Consider the following 22,440-nt stretch of genomic DNA (forward strand, 5'->3'; position numbering starts at 1 on the left):
TTTGAATTTATATGTATAAACATGTTAATATATATATATATAGACTTGTTGCTCCTCAGCCCAATGTAATTTTACAACCAATAGATAATAATAATAACAGGACTCTAGCATTAATGTAGTAAGGGTTTGGTTTTTTTTTTTTTTCCAAAAAAATTCAGGCCAATAATTGTTGTAACGGTTGGTCAGTAACTTTAGCAAACCAAGTAGATTGTAGTGCAGCTTGTTTCTCTGTATATAGTGTATATGCTCCAGAAGATGACCTTGATATAAAGGTCGAAACGTATTTTGGTTTATATTAAACTAAAGTTTTACTCAAACACGGTAGTTGTCTCCATAATTTTCCAAAAATGTTCTAAGAGAAATATGTATCTGAACATGAGATGAGTGGAAAAAAAATGTGACATGGGGACTGAACAATATTGTTATTATTATTACTTGGCACCTCTAAGGAGTCCAAAGACTCATTGAGGGAGGGCACCTACTCTACATCTTTCTGTCTCCACCACTCAAGCCACCAATTACAGCGAACTGCATCATCTACACCAATGCCATCTACTGCCCACCACCACTAGTATTTTCACAGACAATCACAAAGATCCATGCCCATGGCAGGATTCGAACCCACAGGCTTCTGGCTGGAGAGTGGATATGCTAACCACTCAGCCAACCAGGCCAGCTATATATAAGAGATTAAATAGAGAGGTCATGACAAGAATAAATATTATGTTAAAATTTTGTAAACATACAGTGCAAGAAGAGGAGGCACAACTATTCAGGCAAACATTTAGCTAAATTTAATGTTAGCAAGTATAGGAAAAACAGAGTTGGTGAGGCAATATATAGGAGAGAGAGAGAGGTGAGGAAAATTTGGAAGAGATTCCTCAGATAGTTCCATTTCTACTTAGGTGCAAAGTTGAAAGTAGCAGCTAACACCATAGGAGAAGTTTAAGTGTTTCATAGGCTGCCACATCAGTAAGCAATTGGATCAAGATCAAAGTTGAAGCTGAGATGCATGAGGAATATACAGATTTCAAGAAGGACAATGGTACCAGAGATCAGATCTTTTACCTCAGGAAGATAACTGTAAAGAATGACTTCCTTTGGTGATACACTTTACATATGACTCAAAAAGTTTTTGACTTTATTATAATGGAATTTGGTAGGCAAAGAAGTTGGACAAGAATACCTACTTTCTCTTCACCTATTCAGCATATATGATAAAGATATCATGTGTGTGTGGCATTGGATAAGCTCAAGATAGTAATTAAAATAGGTGACAGATGGGTCAGCAACCTGAGAGATGCTGAGGCCAGAGCACTCCTCTGCAATGATAGTGAAGAGCTAGAATGAATTCTTGATATCATATAAATTAGCAAGAGTAGTGGCTTAAGCTCAACCCTATTAACACTAACATTATGGTTTGTGTATTAGGGTTGAGGAAGTTTAAACAGAGAAGGACCTGAGAAACATGCATACTATAATGGAGAAGTAATTGAGGTGGTTAGGAAATTTGAGTATCTAGGACCCATCATCATGGAAAATTGCTGTTCAAAGGACATCAAGATCAGAAATGGCCAAGACAATAGTCAGAGATTTAGTTAATCTAGAAAATCCAGAAAGATAGCTCTATCTCCAGGAACAGACTAAAAATTGTGGCCACAGCTATATTTTTTTTTCAGCAGCAACTTATGGATGTACAACATGGAATCTGAAGAAGCCTACTATTATAGCCATTACAGAAGTCTACTATTACTACTAAAATTATAGCTCTTTAAAGAAGACTGTTGAGCTTCAACAATATATGATTCCTATAGTGGATCAGCAGGACTTGGAGACTCCTTAAGACAAAAGAAAGCTAAAAATACATGAATATAAAGACATATCAGAAGAATGAAGGGGGGGACTTCTCAAAGTAGAAAGGGAAAGTGGCAGATCTCAATGAGATATGAGACAGACGGGTGCAATGTGTCAGGAGTTAGAGATCGTCAGACAGTTGAGGCTTAAAAAAAAAGCATAGGGCCAGGCTGCTGGAGAGAATCTATGTGGCATATTACTGAGGTACAGAGCAAACATGCAGTGTCTGCTGACATCTAATGAAATTATGGATGGATCCTAAAGTGATCCTAGGAATGAAATAGTAACTTATAATTGCTTACAATATCTAAACTGTGACTAGTGAAAATTATATATCAGAAGAAATACCTGTCCTTGAGATATGTATTTATATATACAATTTTGAAAGATTTTATCTTTTTCAATTCACATGGATATGCATTGAACAAAACAAATTTTTATCTAAAAAATTTAAGCTACAACTAACATGCATGATGTGATGTGGCACAACTTTTACATACCTATCAGTTCAGCTGCTGTCTGCAAATCTTCTGCTATTCTGCATATGTCACTGAACTGGATCAAGGCATCAATATGATAAGGATGGACATGAAGCAGTTCCTTTAAAAAAAAAAGCAATTTTTCACTGAAGCATATAATGTTTATTACTATGTATTATTTAGGATAGCTGCATTTGAAATACTGACAACTATTTCACAAAGTAAAATGTAACACCACTCATTTTTGGCATAAATTCATAAAATTAGGATGAGCAGGTTATTTGTACTTTAGTGGTTTTTTTTTTTTTTTTTTGCATGTTCATGCACTGTCATTACAACATTTTTCCATGTACCTATACAATGCAGCAATGTATGCGTGGACTATGAGGTTTAGTGCATGTCATTCATTCATGATTGCCTTCTAAGGACACATGGTGAAAAATGCGAATGCAACTCATGCTGATAGCAGCAAGTGAAACCATTGTGGACAGAAATGGAAATATCCTGAATATATAGGAAAGTTTTATCTGCACTCTAAATGTCCAAAAAGTGAAATCTTCTTGGGAGAACTTCAATGTTCAGCAGTGAAACTGGCTTCTACATCAAGCTAGAAAGGAAGGGGTATTTGCTATTACCGATGGTCTAACATAAACTGTCCATCTATTCACCAGAATACCAGTCGCCAATTTCTCAACATCTGATATTTGCTTAACCATCTCCCCACCTCCCCAAACATGTTTAATGGAGAAAGCACATGGCTAAAATTAACACTTAACTAAATTCATTTAGTTAGTTACATTGGAATCCAATATTTTGCCTGGGTCACCAAGAACATGTTCATGGAAATAAAGAAAATAAGTACATGCAGGCACACCAGCAGGAAGGCAAACACAGACTGATTTGAAAAAAAAAAGTCAGTTCCTATGATCCCAACTGAGCGAGTGATAAAAAGTCTCACATTGATGGTCTCCCAGATTTTTGGCAGCCAAATGTCACGCATCTGAATTTATTTAGGCTTGGAGAATATTCACTACAGCAGTTGCACCCAAGAACTGTTGTAGTGTAGAAGATGGACATATTTTCCATCTTCAGCTTTTTTTTTTTTTTGGTTTGTCCAAAGTACTTAAATTTACAGGAGCAGGGGATTTTGTAGATGATCTTTAGGTAAGTAGATAAGGGTAGCTAATTTTTGGTATGGCCTGTAGCAGCTGCAACATCCTTTCTACTCTCAACTTTGCATCATCTGCAAACAACTACATATCACCATTCAAGCCCTTTCCAATGTTATTCACCTATAAATTGAACAACAGTTCCCCCAAACAGACCCTTAGCAACATTCCTCTTCTGGGATATTGCTCCCTCATACACAACCTGCTGATACCTATCAGACTGTCAATCTCAAATCCAATGTACTAATCTACCATCATACCTCATCTGTTCCAATTTAATCACCAGCTTGTCATTCATATGGCAATCTATCAAAGTCTTTTGCAAAATTGAAATATATTACTGTGGATTCATCTCCTTGTTATAATAAGTAAGCAGATCAGTAAAACATGATCTTCCTTTAGCAAATCCATTCATCTGTCCATCAAAGAGAATTCTGCTGCTGTCAACCCAGTTTTGAATCCTCATTCTCACTAGCCTCTAATATCTTACCCACAACTCCAGACAAGTAGACTGGCCTATAATTCAAAGCCTTGTCTTATCACACCCTTTATGAAGCAGAACAATTTTGTTCTTTTTCCACTCCTTTAGAATTGAGATAATCAAAGACTTGTTAAAAAGGTAAGTTAAAGCTGTTGGAACATTCCCTCAAGACATATGGTGATAGACCATGAAGTCCCATGGCTTCACGGACATCAAGTTTACTCAATTCCTCATATGTCTTCTGCTCACTCATTCACCATCAGTGGCTCTTCCCACTGCTCTCAAGTTCTATAGGTCCACATATAACCCTATCTCACAAAAGTTCTGATAAGGTTAGCCACCACAAAAGTGATCACTTCATGGTCACTATCACCAACTGGAGGAAGATTTGATACTTCATTTACAATAATATATCCTCTAATCAGATAAATTCAAGATCCTTGAACCTTGTGTATCCTCTGTTACATACTGCCTAAGACAGTTTAAAAAGTTCCTCAAAAATTCAAGAAATTCATTCTGTTTGGTTCCAGACCAAACATATTAACATAAGTGAAATTGCCCATAATGATTGCCCTTTTCTTATTAGCCAGACCAATTTGCCTATACATTTTCTTCTTGTCACCTTCCACATTACCAAGTCTTTAGCAACACCCTGCTGAATATTTTATTCTATCACATCATACTGCTTCAAACCACTGTCACTATTATCCCCTTGTATCTCCACCTTATATGGCACAACTCCTCTGCCATAATCAATAGCGCTCCTCCTCTCTTTCTGTCATGTCTGACTTCACAAAAAACTGCATATTCCTCCATCTCTATTCCTGTCAGAATGTCATCCTAATCAAACCACGTCTCATGTATTCCAACAATTTTTGCATAAATGACCTCTATGAATGCTACAATTTCATTCTCCTTATTTTCAATACCTCTGGCATTTGTAAACATATACACTAGCTCATTTCTGGTTCTATAACAAATCCCGTTTCTTGGATATAACTCTTCCATACTCTCCCAGGACATTCCTCTCTATCATCACTGATATCCCACCTCTCCTCAGATCTAAATGTAACCCCCCCTCCATATCCTTGAATATCTTAATACTTTCTTGCACACTCACATATCCACTCCTGAAACCATCATCTACCTATACTTCTCCCACAGCGCTCCATGTCTACCCTGACACCTAACCCTATTTCCTTGTACATCCTGTGTTTCTTTTCTCTCATTCTCTTCATTCACGCCACTCATATCCCCCATTTGCAAACTCTCCTACTCTACTCTACTCTCCTGCTTTTCCATGGAACCTCTTACTTCCTCAAGTTTTCCATTCATTTCAGTCATTACTTTCTCATGCAGCAACAGTTTTTCCAGCTGACTCACACCATATCCATTTAAATGTAGCCCATCTCTTTTATACATCTCCATCCATTCCTCAAATTCACACCACACATTAACAAAATGAACTTCTTTCTATTCATATAACTCTATTCAGCATACCATTCATAATCTTTGATCACTTTCTCAACTCATCATGATCACACCTGGATAACATGCTGACTACTCACCTACTACACTATCTTTCACTCTCCTCAACAGTTATGTCCCTGACATCTATCTTTATATTCCCTTGTTACAACCAAATCATTTGTGCCAACTACCAGTACCAACTCTTTTGCTTGCTTATTTCTCTTATCCAATACAATCACCCTGCTATTATTCTACCTCCTGGAAAACAAACCTCACACACCTTCTCTCTCTCTCTCTCACCACACCTCTAATCATTGAATCCTCATTCAATGATTAGAGGTGACAGGCACCACTCTCAAATTCTCCTCAGATGATTCCTCATATGCTTAATCTCTGCCTCATCTTTACCAACTCTACTTTCATCTTCAATTACTTTCCTATTACCCAATTGCATTTTCACTACTTTGTGCATCTGCTGTCTTACCGCTCACCCACTGTCTCACGTCAGCCACATCATCTTTCATGCACTCAAGCATACCATCAACTCTGCTTACTTCCATAGCTACATTCAAGATCCTTTGCCTGATACCACTCACATTTAATGACATCTCTAAATCACTTAGGGAATTGAACAATGTAGATCCGAATATAAATTAAATTATACTTCAATAAATATTTCCGATATTTCGGCAACGTCACGTTGCCATTTTCAAAAGGAACTTACAGAAGCCGCAGAAAAGGTAGTAGTAGGCAAATCCATGTGACTTCATTTGTTTGCAAAAGTATCCTGCATCCTGCACTATAGTGAACTTAAATAACTTTACAATACTTGGAGAGATGTGGTTACATAATAACTCTTAATGTAATAACTAGTGAAAGCATGGTTTAACACGGATATTTATAACATCGAAACTGAAAAGATTTGTTGGGAGTAATATATTTCTAGTTCTAGAAATGTTGTTCTTAAAAAATCTTCATAAGCATGTATTCAACATTTTCTAGTCCTAAAATATTCCTAATGTCCATACATCTTATTCCATCTCTATCCCCCCAACATTGTCCTTAAAACTTTCTTATCTATTGCTTGCATTCTTCTTGTGCCTCTTTTTGTAAGCCTTCATGTTTCAGCTATGTAACACAAAATGGTAACTTCTCTTAGGGGTGCTTAAGGGGTCAAAGCTGTATAACTGAGAGGAGAACTCAACATAGACTTTAAAGGAATGTGGCGAACCGACCAGGGCTTCTGACCTAATATCCAATCCTCACCTTCTCGTGGTGCACCCTGTTGGGTATCTACCTGGATGCTGAACGAATAAGGATGGGCTGGCAATTTGGGATTTAGCCGACCAAATTGTATTCTTATTGCTTAAACCAAAATAAAAAATGATGGTACAACATGACAAAATTTCATGCTGGCTGGGGCGTCGCCCGGTTAAACAAGGCCCCCGTTGTTTTCACCAGGGAACCAGGGCGAACACCGAAAAATCAGTTACTGGAACAAATCCGAAAACACACCCCAACTCAACATCACCAGAGTTAAAGATCGGTACTATCAACATAAGAAGCCTGAATGGCAAAGAAATGGAGCTAGCTGAGGAATTAAATAAGTACCAGATCGACATAATAGGGGTGACTGAAACAAAAATGACAAAAACTGGTGAGATCTTTCTGAACAATAAATACAAAATGTTATATTCAGGCAATGACAATCAAGGAAAAGAAGGAATAGCTATAGTATTCAACACAAAATACGATGATCATCTTCTTGAATGGCAGGCAGTGTCAAGTAGAGTGATTTGGGCAAATATGAGAATGGGAAACTGGACAATGAGACTTATTTGTGCCTATGGTCCCACAGAAGGCTCTACTAAGGTAGAAGTGGAGGAATTTTTTGAGGCTCTACAGAAAGCTACTAACACAATGAAAAAGGAAAAGTTGGTCCTTGTTGGGGATCTAAATAGCAGAATAGGAAGTAATTATCAGACATACAAAAATGTTTTGGAAAAATTTGCAGAAACGCGCAAAGCTAATAATAATGGCAAATACCTGTTGGATTTCTGCTCAGGACATGGACTGGTTATTACTCACACCATGTACCAACATAAAAATGTGCACAAATTCACATGGAAAGAAGAGGCAAAGAATAAGAAAAGTCATTGACTATGTTATTGTTGATAGTGATGTTTTCTCCATGGTGCAGGAGTGTACAGAGGATTTGAAATTGGAAGCGATCACTATTTAGTCTTGAGCAGGATAAAATTGAATTTCATATTGAAAAGAATAACATGTAAGAAAGTTTTAAAGCGAAAAAAAGTTGAGCAGCTGTCAGATGTGATCTGTATACAAAGATTATTGAAGAAAAAATGAAAGAGTTTGAGAACAGAAACCAAGCCTTGGAGATTCAGTGGCAAGCCTTGAAGAAAGCTCTGATTAATTCTGCTAGAGAGGGATGTGGTAAAGTTGTCTGCAAAGATAGAAAAATTAGAACTCCATGGTGGACACAGGAAGTTAAATTGGCAGTGAAGGAAAAAAAGAAAGCATATCAAAAGTTCCTGGCAAATAAGTCAGCTTATGCTCTTAGAGAATATAGAGACAAATGCAAGAATGCAAAACACTGTGTAAAACTAGTTAAACAAAAGTCATGGGAGGACTTTGGCAAGAATATAGAAAATAAATATGAAGAAGGTGGCAAAATATTCTGGAGGTTGTTGAAGAAGCTTAGAGGTCAGTGTTTTTTACCACTGTAAAATACACTGACCAGGCATGCAGTCAGGAATACATATCCATACTTAAAGTAGAAAAAGCCATCAAAGGATTGAAATGTGGAAAGGCAGCAGGAGTAGATGATATTCGACCAGAAATGCTGAAGTATGGTTCTATAAGAGTCTTACAGTGGCTGCACTGCATAGTTCAGAAAGCCTGGACAGAGGAACGAATTCCCGATGATTGGAGTAGAGCGCTCATAGTACCCATATATAAAAAGGGAAATAAAACTGAATGTGAGAATTACAGAGGTATTTCCCTACTGAGTGTTCCTGGCAAGATCTATGCAAGTATACTTGAGAAACGGTTGAGAAGAATTGTGGAAGAAAAGCTTGGTGAAGAACAAGCTGGATTCAGGACAAATAGAGGTTGTCAGGATCAGATCTTCATTTTACGACAAATAGTCGAGAAAGCATGGGAATATAACAAAGATCTGTATTTAAGTTTTGTCGATTTGGAAAAGGCATATGACAAGGTGCCAAGAGAGAATCTATTCAATATGCCACAGCTATATAGTGTCAATGGGGGCATTATATCAAGCAATACTTAGTCTATATTTGAGTTGTAAGTCAGCAGTTAGAATTGAAGGAAGTACAATAAGATGGTTTAATATTAAATCTGGTGTGCGACAAGGATGTACATTATCCCCTCTGTTATTTATTATCTATACGGATCACATTATGAAGGAAAGTGGTATTAAACATGATATCAAAATTGGAGATGTTAATGTCAGCTCTTTGCTCTATGCGGATGATGTTATATTTCTAAATAAATCCGCTACAAGTCTGCAAGATTTTCTGACTAAATTGAATAACTGTTGTAATAGATATGGTATGAAGGTCAGCAATAAAAAGACAAAGACAATGAAAATAGGCAGAATCATTGAAAATGTCAACTGTGTTGTGAATGGAGAACCTGTGGAACAAGTAAAACATTTCAGCTACTTAGGCATGATTTTTAGTGAAGATGGTAAATTAAATATAGAAATAGACAACAGAATCAGCAAAGCTGGTATGGTGGGAAGTCAATTGAATAAATTCATATGGAATAAGAGAGAAATTAGTCAGAACACTAAATTAGCTTTATACAAGTCAGTGTTCAAACCAGTTTTAACTTATGGATCTGAGAGCTGGGTCAGAAGTAAAACACTTGACCAAAGACTAGAGACCGCAGATATGAGAGTCCTGAGAAAGATTATAGACGTGAACAGATGGCATCGATGGCAATATCATATTAAAAACGAGGATATTAGGAAGCAACTTGACATTGTCAGCATCCAGGAATGCGTTAGCAGAGTTAATCTCAGGTGGTATGGTCACTTAAACAGAATGGGCGAAGAAAGATTAGCAAAACAAGTGTTCTCTGCTAGGTTGGCAGCAAAACGACCCAAAGGAAGACCAAGATATAGGTGGATTGATACGGTACAAAGTGCCTTAGACGACCGAAATATAAGATCTGATAATGTTGGAGTCTTGACAAGTAACAGACTGATTTGGAGGAAAATTGTAGATAGGAAGTTAGTAATGATGTAATTTTTTTCATGTAGTACTATCATATCCTGTACACCCCCTTGACGGTACATGGCAGGAATTTGATGATGATGATTGATGATGAGGATGATGTAACTTCTCTTAATCAAAAGCCTACACTTCACTAGGGAATGTCCCAAAATAGACTAATTACATTCTTGACATCTGATCTAAATTTCACCACTAGAATGTATGGCCAGTGGCCTTTGCAGGGAACCAGGAAACATAGGTTTTTGTTTGGATGCAAATGAATTTCTGCTACTGGTCTTTATGAAGTTGGATTGGATTTGGTGATGGTTGTTTAGCATTTATTGCATGCTTCGAAGCATAGGCTGAGTAAGAAACTGAGATTCTTGTTTCAAGCCACACACAGTAAGTATCTTTTTTTAGTTTACTTGGTTTCATACATCTTCTGTTGAACCAGGACTTGGAAGATGGACAAGAATTTTGGGTAGAATTGGAGGCATAGGCCTTTATGCCAGTGATGATAATTTCTGTGACTTGCTCAGTGAAGGTGTCTGAGTGAGAGAAGTGGAAGCAATAGTCAGATAATGGAAAGCTAGTAGTAGTTCTATTGGTCATTCCCACTTGGTTCCTTTATAGTGTCAAAGGACACAAGGATAGGTGTGATCAGATGGGGGGGGGGATGTTCTGTGAGAGTGGAAATGTAATTGATCTGAGTTTCTGAGAAGAGAAATGACCTCTACAATGTATCTGAAAGCAGAACTGGTTAAAAAAATCAGATCAAGAGTATTTGAAAGTAGAGAGGATGATATCAGGAATACGGGTAAGTATATGTTTGATTTGTGTCAGGACATTGATAATAGCAAAAATTGCCATGTCACATCTAGCTTACTTGATGGTGCTGGAAAAGTGAAGCTAGTTACAGTTGGGGGACATTAAAGTCACCTAGGAAGATGACCTCACTAAGAACTATCAATCTGGTATATGCAACATGGCTCAATGCTACTTCTAACCAAGATCTGTTGCTTCAACTGAATAAGAATTCAGTAGAGGCTAATCAGATATCAGCACAGATATCTAAATAGCCTCTAATCGGATAGTCACAGATATCTGATCACTTTTATATAATGTTTATTCAGAAACAGCACTCAAACGAATGCTTACTACTACAGATGTTTACAAGCAATATTGAACATTTACAGTGAACCCATTCAGTTAAAAACATAATCATCATCAAATTTCTGATATGCATCCTCAAGGATACATACCAGAAATAATAATATCCCATAACCCACTTCAGAGAGTTATAGTACTACATGAAAAGTTTTACATTATTAGTCTATCACTTGACAATACCCCAATACTATCAGATTTCATATTATGAATCAAAAGTACTAGCAGCTGCACCATATCAAGTTTCATGAAGCAGTGAGTTTAAAGCCATCCGGTGTGAGATGGAATCTAACAAGATCAATTACATAGTGGGGTGTTGTTAGAGACCTGGTGGATCGGTTGCTAGTGATGAAGAAATGCATCACCAAATAGGGCAAGATGAGTGTGAAAAGAGTACTCATAATGGGAAACTTTAATTATTCAAATATTGATTGGGTAGCAGAAGAATCTCATGAGAAGAATGAAAAATGCATTTACTGTTGCAGGACAACTTCCTCAAACAGCAAGTGACAGAAGGAACTCAAGGTCAAAGAGTGTTAGATTTGATTATAGTGTCAGAGGAAGTGTCAGTAAAGATGACCTCACTAAGAACTATCAATCTGGTACATGCAACAGAAGTAGCAGGGCTCAATGCTACTTCTATTCTGCCTCCGGTTGGCGATTATTCTTATTTCTTCTTTCCATGTGAACTTGTGCACACCTTTATATTGGAACATTATCATCATCATCATCAAATTCCTGACATGTACCCTTAAGGGGTGCACAGCATATCATAGTACTTCATGAAAAATTTACCTCATTACTAACTTCCTATCTACAATTTTCGTCCAAATGAGTCTGTTACTTGTCAAGACTCCAACATCATTACCAGATCTTATATTTCTATCATCTAAGGCACTTTGTACTGCATCAATCCACCTATATCTTGGTCTTCCTCTGGGTCATTTTCCTGCCAACCTGGCAGAGAACACTTGTTTTGCTAATCTTTCCTTGCCCATTCTGTTTAAGTGACCATACACCTGAGATTAGTTCTGCTAATGCATTCCTGGATGCTGACAATGTCAAGTTCTTTCCTAATATCCTCGTTTTTAATATGATATTGCCATTGATGCCATCTGTTCACACCTCTAATTTTTCTCAGGACTCTCATATCTGCAGTCTCTAGTCTTTGGTCAAGTGTTTTACTTCTGACCCAGCTCTCAGATCCATAAGTTAAAACTGGTTTGAACACTGTCTTGTATACAGCTAATTGAGGGTTCCGACTAATTTCTCTCTTATTCCATATGAATTCATTCAGTTGACTTCCTACAATACCAGCTTTGTTGACTCTGTTATCTATTTCCATATTAATTTACCATCTTCACTAAAAATTGTGCCTAAGTATCTGAAATGTTTTACTTGTTCCACAGGTTCCCCATTCAAAACACAGTTGACATTTTCAACGATTCTACCTATTTTCATAGCTTTGTCTTTTTATTGCTGACCTTCACACCATATCTATTACAACAGTTATTCAATTTTATCAGGGAATCTTGCAAACTTGTAGCAGATTTATTTAGAAGTATAACATCGTCCACATAAAGCAAAGAGCTGACATTAACATCTTCAATTTTGATATCATGTTTAATACCACTTTCCTTCATAATGTGATCCATATAGATAATAACAGAGGGGATATTGTACATCCTTGTCTCACACCAGATTTAACATTAAACCATCTTCCTGTACTTCCTTCAATTCTAGCTGCTGACTTGCAACTCAAATATAGACTAAGTATTGCTTGATATAATGCCCTACCGACAACATATAAATGTAGTGTATTGAATAGCTTTTCTCTTGGCACCTTGACATATGCTTGCCTTTTCCAGATCGACAAAACTTTCTCAACATGCTTTCTCAACTAATTGTCGTAAAGTGAAGATCTGATCCTGACAGCCTCTATTTGGCCTGAATCCAGCTTGTTCTTCACCAAGCTTTTCTTCCACAATTCTTCTCAACCGTTTTTCAAGTATACCGGCATAAATCTTGCCAGGAAGTCTCATTAGGGAAATACCTCTGTAATTCTCACATTCAGTTTTATTTCCCTTTATATATATGGGTACTATGAGAGCTCTACTCCAATCATTGGGAATTCGTTCCTCTGTCCAGGCTTTCTGAACTATGCAGTGCAGCCACTGTAAGACTCTTATAACACCATACTTCAGCATTTCTGGTCGAATATCATCTACTCCTGCTGCCTTTCCGCATTTCAATCCTTTGATGGATTTTTCTACTTCAAATATTTATATGTATTCCTGACCGCATGCCTGGTCAGTGTTTGTTACCATTGTGCTGTCATCACTGCTGGTTTCATTTAACAGTTTTTCGAAGTAATTACTCCATACTTCAAGGATATATTTTTCTCCCGTTTTCATGTCACCTTTATCATCTCTAACTCCTTTTACAGCACTCTTTCCTCCATTTCTAAACTTCTTCAACAACATCCAGAATATCTTACCACCTTCTTGATATTTATTTTCTATGTTCTTGACAAAGACTTCCCATTACTTTTGTTTAGCTAGTTTTACACAATATTTAGCTTTCTTACATTTGTCTCTGTATTCTCTAAGAGCACAAGCTGACTTATTTGCCAGGAACTTTTCATATGCTTTCTTCTTTTCCTTCACTGCCTCTTTGAATTCCTGTGTCCACCATGCAGTTCTGATTTTTCTAACCTTTGAGACTACCTCACCACGTTCCTCTCTGGCTGAATCAATCAGGGTTTTCTTCAAGGTTTGTCACTGAATCTCCAAGGTTTGATTCCTGTTCTCAAACTCTTTCATTTTTTCTTCAATAATCTTTGTGTATTTTAGTCTACAGTTCACATCTGAGAGCTGCTCAACTTTTATTCGCTTTAAAACTTTCTTACATGTCATTCTTTTCAATATGAAATTCAATTTTATCCTGCTCAAGACTAAATAGTGATCGCTTCCAATTTCAATTCTCTGTACACTCTGGTGTCCTGCACCAGGGAGAAAACATCATTATTAACAGTAACATAGTCAATGACACTTTTCTTATTCCTTGCCTCTTCTCTTCATGTGAATTTGTGCACATTTTTATGTTGGTACATGGTGTGAGTAATAACCAGTCCATGTCCTGAGCAGAAATCCAATAGGTATTTGCCATTATTATTAGCTTTGCGCTTTTGTCCAAATTTTCCCAAAACATTTTTGTATGGCTGACAATCAGTTCCTACTCTGCTATTTAGATCCCAACAAGGACCAAGTTTTCCTTTTTCATTGTGTTAGTAGCTTTCTCTAGAGTCTCAAAAAATTCCTCCACTTCTACCTTAGGAGCCTTCTGTGGGACCATAGGCAGTCTCATTGTCCAGTTCCCCATTCTCATATTTGCCCAAATCACTCTACTTGACACTGCCTGCCATTCAAGAAGATGATAGCCTCGTATTTTGTGTTGAATACCATGGCTATTCCTTCTTTTCCTTGATTGTCATTGCCTGAATATAATTTGTATTTATTGTTCAGAAATATCTCACCAGTTTTTATCTTTTTTGTTTCAGTCACCCCTATTAGGTCAATCCTGTACTTATCTAATTCCTCAGCTAGCTCCATTTCTTTGCCATTCAGGCTTCTTATGTTGATAGTACCGATCTTTAACTCTGGTGATGTAGAGTTGGGGTGTGCTTTCAGATTTGTTCCAGTAGCTGACTTTTTGCTGTTCGCCCTGGTTCCCTGCCGAAAACAATGGGGGCCTTGTTGAACTGCACGACGCCCAAGCCGGCATGAAATTTTGTCATGTTGTACCATCATATTGTATATTGGTTAAAGCCAATAAGAATACAATTTGGTCAGCTAAATCCCAAATTTCCAGCCTATCCTCATTCGTTCAGCATCCAGGTAGATACCCAACAGGGTGCACCACGAGAAGGTGAGAATTGGACATTAGATCAGAAGCCCTGGTCGGTTCTCCACATTCCTTTAATGGCTATGTGGAGGTCTCCTCTCAGTTATACAGCTTTGACTCTTAAGCACCCCATTGGAACATTATGGTGTCCTCGATAACCTGAACACAAACAAGGAATCTGGTCCTAATGGTATCCTACCTATTGTGTTAAAAAATTGTGCCCCAGAACTAACACTTATAATGTACCTCCTCTTCAATCCATCCTATTCAACTGGCTTCTACCCTATAACATGAAAGCAGGTCCACATCCAGCCCATCCCAAAGAAAGGTGATAAAAGTCAGTCCAATGAATCTCATTTCTGTTCTCTCTTCATTTCTCTCTAAAATTGTGGAGAAGGTCATCAACAACCAACTCTTGAACAACCTAGAGTCATATCAACTAATCAGTGACCAGCAGTATGAATTCTGCCACTCGCAATCTACAGCAGATCTTGTCTTCTGCACCTACCTCTGGACTCAAGCAATGGAGAAACATACGTGGTTGCCCTCGACATTTCAAAAGCATTTGATCAGGTTTGGTATAGGGGCCTACTTAACTTACCACCATACTATGGTCTGCCTTCCTCACTGTGCAACTGGATTGCCAACTTTCTTACTGGTCGCTCACTACATGTCATGGTGGATGATTTACTCTCCTCAGATTTCCCCACCAATGCAGGAGTACTCCAGGGTTCTGTTCTTTCACCCATTCTCTTCATCTTATATAAAATAACCTGCTCTCTCAGACTTCTAATCCTATCCATAGCTTTGCCGATGACAGTACACTCCATTCGTCCTTTTCATTCAACAAACCTTGTAGTGCTCAAGTATTAGAATCCTCAAGCTCTACCATGACCAGTGATCTGAACTTGGATCTCCTAACTATATCACAGTCAGGCAATTATAACCTTGTAAACTTCAATGCCACCAAAACTCAGTCCTGTCTGATCTCTTGCAAGAAAGAGCTCTCATCCCTCCTCTTACCTTCAGTAATACTGAGATATCCAAACATCAGAGTGAGAGAGAAAGAGAGAGAGCAATATTATCTCTTATCAAATCTTTCTGAAACAAATTTTATGTAAATAATCTGTATACTTTTTTATATGCTCTCATGTATTTGTGGTGGCATACAGACGATTTGAAATTGAAAGTGACCATCACAAAGTTTTAAGTAGGATAAAAAATTAATATCACATTGAAAAGAACAGTATGTAAGAAAGTTTTAAAAAGAAGTAAACTTGAGCAATTTTTACAGGTAAACTCCAGACTTAACTATACAAACATTTGAAGAAAAATGAAACAGTTTGAAAACAAAAACCAAACCTTGGGATCTCAGCAGCAACTCTGAAAAAAACATTGATTAATTCAGCAAGGGAAGTGTGTGGCAAAGTTATCTGCAAGGACAGACAAATAAGAACATCATGGTGGACATAAGAAGTTAAAGAAGCAGTTTTGGAAAAGAAGAAAGCATACTAAAAGTTCCTACCAAATAAGTCAGCAGATGTCCTAAAAGAATACAGCGAAAAATGAAAGAGCAATTAAACAATTAAATTAGACAAGAGAACTGAAGATAAGGATATCCTAGATATCTGGAGTAATTACTTTGAAAGACTATTAAATGAAACAAGCAAAAATGACAGAACACTAGTAGAAAATTTTCAAGAGGATTGCAAGCAAGAATACACATCAATATTTGACATTGAAAAAGACATCAAAAATCTCAAATGGGGAAAGGCAGATAGATGATATTCAATGAAAAATGCTCAAATATGGAGGTATAAAAGTATTGCAGTGTCTATACTGCATAATTCAGAGGGCCTGATGTGAAGGTCAAATTTACACAGGAATTTCAAAGTGTTCCAGGTAAGATTTATTCCAGCATTCTTGAAAAGAGGCTGAGCAAAATTTTGAAAGAGAAACTTGGAAAAGAACAAGCTGGGTTCAGACCAAATAGAGGTGTTAAGATCAGAACTTTCAAACAAATATATGGCAAGGATCTGTACTTAAGTTTTGTAGATTTGGAAAAGGCATACAACAAGGTGTCCAGAGAGTAGCTTTTCTAAACACAAGAATTATATGCGGTAAATGGAAAATTACACACAGCAATACATAGTCTATATTTAAGCAGTAAGTCAGTAATTAGAATTGAAGGAAATACAGGACAATGGTTTGGTGTAAAATTACGTGCAAAACAAGAATGCACATTATCTTCACTCTTATTCATCATTTATATGGATTGCATTGTGAAAGAAAGTGGCATTAAACCTGATATTAGAACTGGAGATATTAAACTTAGCTCTTTGCTTTATGCAGATGATGCTAGTACAAGCTTCCAGGATTCTCTAACTAAATTGCATAACAGCTGCAACATATTTAGTATATGTGTTACATACATAACATATATGTAACAACACCAGCACCAAAGCTGTAAAAATCTCCAGTATTTGAAAGTTCAATATTTGGAAAAAAAAAAAAAAAAAAAAAAAGGCAGGATGACAGAATATTTCAGTTGCATCTCAGTGACCTTGTAAAATATTTCAGCTATTAAGGCACAGTAATAAATTTAGTTTAATCCTTTATCCAAGTGTGAGTAAACAAAGTTTGCACCTGAAAGTATCTTCAATATCAATAAAAAGTTGGCACACGGTTTGGCAACTCCTGTAGGTAGAGATGACCTTGCTACTGCTTCTGCCTGGTATCTCCACTTGGGCCTGCTCGCACTGAAGAGACCTCAATAAAGGTCGAAACTAGTCTGGGTAGTGGCCCTTCCCTCAATGCATAACATTATACATGTCCACAAGGAGATGTGTTTTGCATTATGGGAGATACTGAGATAGGAGTGATGTTAGCTTGCTCCACCTTTGCAACGAGTTGCCCTGTGTTGTACCACCTTACCCCAGTCCTGAAGATACTTTCAGGCGCAAACTTTGTTTGCTCACACTTGGATAAAGGATTAAACTAAATTTATTATAGTCTTACCAAGTGAAAAACAAACTGTCAACATTAAGGCACAGTCTTAAGTGAAGATGGCAAATTAAATTTGTAAATAGACAACAGAATAAGAATAACTGGTATGGTGGAGAGCAGTTTCAATAAATTTATGTGGCATAAAAGAGAAATTAGCCAAAACACTAAACTAGCAGTAGACAAGACAACGTTCAAACCAGTTTTAAGTAATGGATTGGATAGAAATAAAGCACTTGATCAAAGATTACAGACCACAGATATGAGTTATGAGAAAAATTAGAACAGAATCTTTTCTTTAGAATCTTCTAATTCTAAAGAAAAGGCAACTTTTAAGTAATATAAGTTTAAATCATGCACATTATATATTCTAATAAACTGTAAAAAACATCACCACATTTCTATCATTATGAAATAATAATAAAAACTAAATAATCCAAGTGCAAGTACTTCAGTCTAAAATGGCCTGCACATACCATTATATTATTTGGATTATAACTTTCAACGCCTTTTAAAAACTGATGCTGTATAGTCTGATACTGTTTACTGTGCTCAAATGAAAAATACATGACATCATCTTTAGTTTCAAGAAGGTTCATAGAAATACCTGTAAAGAAAAAAATATCTTTAAAATGCAATCACATAAAATTACAACAAAATAAACAAAATATATAACAAACAAGCTTAACTTTGATAAGACCACATTTGTGCTCTAATGTGGCCATTTTAAGTTCAGAGGAGATGAAGAGAAAGCTGAAAAGATCAAGCAGAGGATAATATCCAAGATGATAATTGGCCTATAAAATTGCATATGAGGACAGGCTAAGAAAATGCGATCTTCAAAATCGAGTAATAAATGAAAGGGAGGAAACAACATATATATTCTTCCATATACAGAGCTTGAAAAAAGCATCTGTTTCCTCATTTGTAACAAGTGAAAATTTTTATTTGATAAGTAACAAAATCAGAAGAAAAGTTTCAGTTTAGCTATCAAGCTTTATTTACATAACGTTCAATTCTAGGGCATGTTTAACATTATTGGATCAAAAATATATGGACACTCCCCTTCACAGTAGTGGAATGGTTATATACATTATAAACATAGCTCATACACAAATAAGAAGAAGTACACAGTCTTTCAATCTTCATATAGTAAAATGGCCATACTGCAAAGCTAAGTAACTTTTGATGCCATACACTCATAGGATGTTCAGGAAATTTTTCTGCCGTAAGCAATGTTATTGCAAAGCGGAAATGGGTAGGAGCAACAACAGCACAATCACAACCTGGTAGGCCACATAAAATATGATATTGGGATAGGTTTAAATAGTGATATAAAACTATTTGCAGATGATACAAAACTGGAGAAAGTGATAAGAAATCAAGCAGATGTGGCTTTACAGGAGGACTTGAATAGATTGTATGAGTGGGCAACAGTATGGAATGTCAATGCAAAGTGCAAAGTAAGTTCTGAAATTTGGTAGGCAACAATGGGATGCAAAGTATACGTTTAGCAGGGAAAATTTTGGAGGAAGTTGAGGACATAAAAGACTTCAGAGTGGCGCTGAACAAGGATCTGAAGTTCAGCAGTCACACTGCACAAGTTGTGAAGACATCGCATTAGATTTGGCAATGATGCAGAGGACCTTAATTTGCAGGAATAAAGAGGTTCTGGTTCCTTTGTATAAGGCCTTGATCAGGCTTCGTATAGATTAATGTGCAGAAGTTTAGTCCCTGGTTTTCATGGTGATGAGAATATGTTGGAAAAGATCCAGAAAAAACTGAGTAAGGTCATAACTGGTCTTTGGGATATGAAGACAGACTGAGGAAATGCAGTTTGCAAAGAAAAGAAAAAGACTTGTGAATAGAAGGAAGAGAAGAGATACGATTAAGACATTTAAATTGACAAATGATTGTTACCACATTAACGTGGAAGAAATTCTTCATCGAATGGGGAAAGGAAATAGAACAAGAGGACATACTTGGAAGTTGTATAAGGAGGGTGTGAGTAGGGGCATAAAGATCTTTGCATGGGTGTAGTAGTGTAAAGCTTACCACCACTGGGCTGACTCTGAAGCAGTAGAAATCTGGAGCAATGAATCACACTTTGCTATCTGGCAGCCCGATGAATGAGTCTGGGTTTGGCAGATGCTAGTAGAATTCTACCTGCCTGAATGTGTTGTGCCAAGCATGAGGTATGGTAGAGGAGGTATCATGATCTGCCGCTGTTATTCATAGTTTAAGCTGGGACCCTTGGTCCAGTGATGGGAAATAGATAATCTTAACACTGCAGCCTGTAATAACATTCTAGACAATTTTGTGCTTCAAACTTTATAGCACCTGTTCAATGAAGGTCCTTTTCTGTATCAACATGACAATGCCCTGTCTACAAAACAAGGTCAGTGCAGGAATGGTGTGTTGAGATGGGTGTCCAACTTGACTGGCTTGCACAGAGCACTGGTCTCAATCCCATAAAACATTTGTGGGATGAACTGGAATGCTGAATCACCTGACATCAGTGTCTCACTAATGCTCTTCTGGAAAAATGGAAGAGAATTACCACAACAGCATACCAAAATCTAGTGGAAAGCCTTCCTAGAAGACTGAAGGCTATTAGCAGCAAAGAGTGGATGAACTCCATATTGATGCCTTTCATATTAGAATGCAAGTTATGACAAGCAGGTATCAGATATTTTTGTTCAGACAGTGTATATCATAAAGTTTTTATTATTTTCATAAGTTTTTTTAAATAATTTTTATCTGTGCAACTTAATGCAATTATTTCTTTGAACTCGAATAATGTAATATCATATATACCAAGCTCGAATCAACTGATGATCAGTGCTGCAATGCAAGTTCACCCTTCCCTGAGAATGAACTCCGTGAAATAATCGCATAGAAGGTGCATGACTCGATGGAGGCCAAAAACATAAAATTCGATGCCATAATTTTGAATTTTCCAAAAGAAAGTGGAAAAGCACTGAAAGAAGACATCAAATTAGCAGAAGAATGTGACGTCGATCCTAAAAACATATCAGGTGCCATCGTTTAGGACCCATAAACAAAAGAAAGGATGGAACAAACTTTCCACGCCTAGTAAAAGTGACTTGCGACACGCCAACAAGCACATCAAAACTAATAACAGCAATCAACAAGTTCAAAGACACTTGTCTGCAATCATGCATATGTGCTCAACCATATTTATCATTTACACAAAGAGAACAAGGACGCCAGCTTTGAAGACAACTTGCAGAAAAACGTCAAAATGGTGACTACAGCTGGACCATTGACTGTAGACAAGCTAAATTGGTGCAAAAAACCAAGTGATGCCACTATGCTGACCAGTATGCAGGTACTGCATAGGATATGTGAAAGACCCCTGCAGTCAAACATATGACTCACAAAACCCTACAAATCCACTTCAGCAATAACGTAACCTAAATTCCAAACTTAATAGTGTCTACTGCCACCTACAGTCTACCAAGCCCCACCTTCTCTTTCTGGCAGAAACTTAAATCTCACTTCCCTCCATCACTATTCATCTCAACCTTCCAAACTACACATTCTTTAACTCCTTTCGACCCAAGGGTGGCATCTGTGCATACATCTGCTCCGAGATACCTTGCCAGAGAGCATCCAACCTAGAATTGACCAACTTCGACCTTCTTTGGATGAAAATATCCCTACCCAATTTTATTTATTATATTACTTCACACCATCAAGAACAAATAAAGTAAGTAAATTTATTAAGTTGCTGATTTGTATGAATCCATCACTGGATTCATACAAATATCTTTGGAACATAAAAAACAACCCAATCAAGTAAAGAGAAAAAATAATTTAAATTGTAAGAGAAAAAGAACTAAATTCATAGCATGAATCTTGGATGCTTCTAGAACTACATATATAGGTAGTCTATGATTAATGGAGGTCTTAAAGAGATCCTCTTCCAAATTTGGAAGACATTCGTTTTCCAAATTTGGAAAAGGATTTGCTTCCTGCACTATAGTGAACTTAAATAACTTTACAATACTTGGAGAGATGTGATTACATAATAACTCTTAACGTAATAACTAGTGAAAGCATGGTTTAACACGGATATTTATAACATCGAAACTGAAAAGATTTGTTGGGAGTAATATATTTCTAGTTCTAGAAATGTTGTTCTTAAAAAATCTTCATAAGCATGTATTCAACATTTTCTAGTCCTAAAATATTCCTAATGTCCATACATCTTATTCCATCTCCATCCCCCCAACATTGTCCTTAAAACTTTCTTATCTATTGCTTGCATTCTTCTTGTGCCTCTTTTTGTAAGCCTTCATGTTTCAGCTACGTAACACAAAATGGTAACTTCTCTTAGGGGTGCTTAAGGGGTCAAAGCTGTATAACTGAGAGGAGAACTCCACATAGACTTTAAAGGAATGTTTCTGAGAATGCTTCTGAGAAGTTATCTTCTTTGCATTTATCAAATATCCAACTTCTTCTGACCTGGTTTTGAAGTGTGGAGGATAGTAAGCTTCACTTACTGAAGCTGTAGATACCATTGTTGACCAAAAATTGTTTCTTATGCTGCCTTCTTTAGATGCTGTCCGAATAGCATCAAGGACTAGTAAGACTGTCTTCCAGCTTAGAGCTAGAGTACTATCCTA

At 36.9% G+C, this 22,440-nt stretch overlaps 1 protein-coding gene across 2 annotated transcripts in view; it reads right to left on the reverse strand.

Annotated features, from left to right (window-relative positions):
- The window catches only part of Nulp1 (Nuclear localized protein 1), a 362,638-nt gene that overhangs the window by 204,497 nt on the left and 135,701 nt on the right, over positions 1-22,440 (reverse strand). For both annotated transcript variants that reach the window (XM_090397712.1, XM_090397711.1), the window contains exons 5-6: positions 18,265-18,395; positions 2,355-2,454 (exon numbers count right to left, since the gene is read on the reverse strand). In XM_090397712.1, the coding sequence (XP_090253838.1) occupies positions 2,355-2,454; positions 18,265-18,395 (231 nt within the window). The remainder of the gene's footprint in view (positions 1-2,354; positions 2,455-18,264; positions 18,396-22,440) is intronic.

The sequence above is a fragment of the Typopeltis vanoorti genome, chromosome 9 (assembly GCF_054136105.1).
Source record: "Typopeltis vanoorti isolate ZY-2024b chromosome 9, IOZ_Tvanoo_1.0, whole genome shotgun sequence".
In the NCBI taxonomy this organism is placed as follows: domain Eukaryota; kingdom Metazoa; phylum Arthropoda; class Arachnida; order Uropygi; family Thelyphonidae; genus Typopeltis; species Typopeltis vanoorti.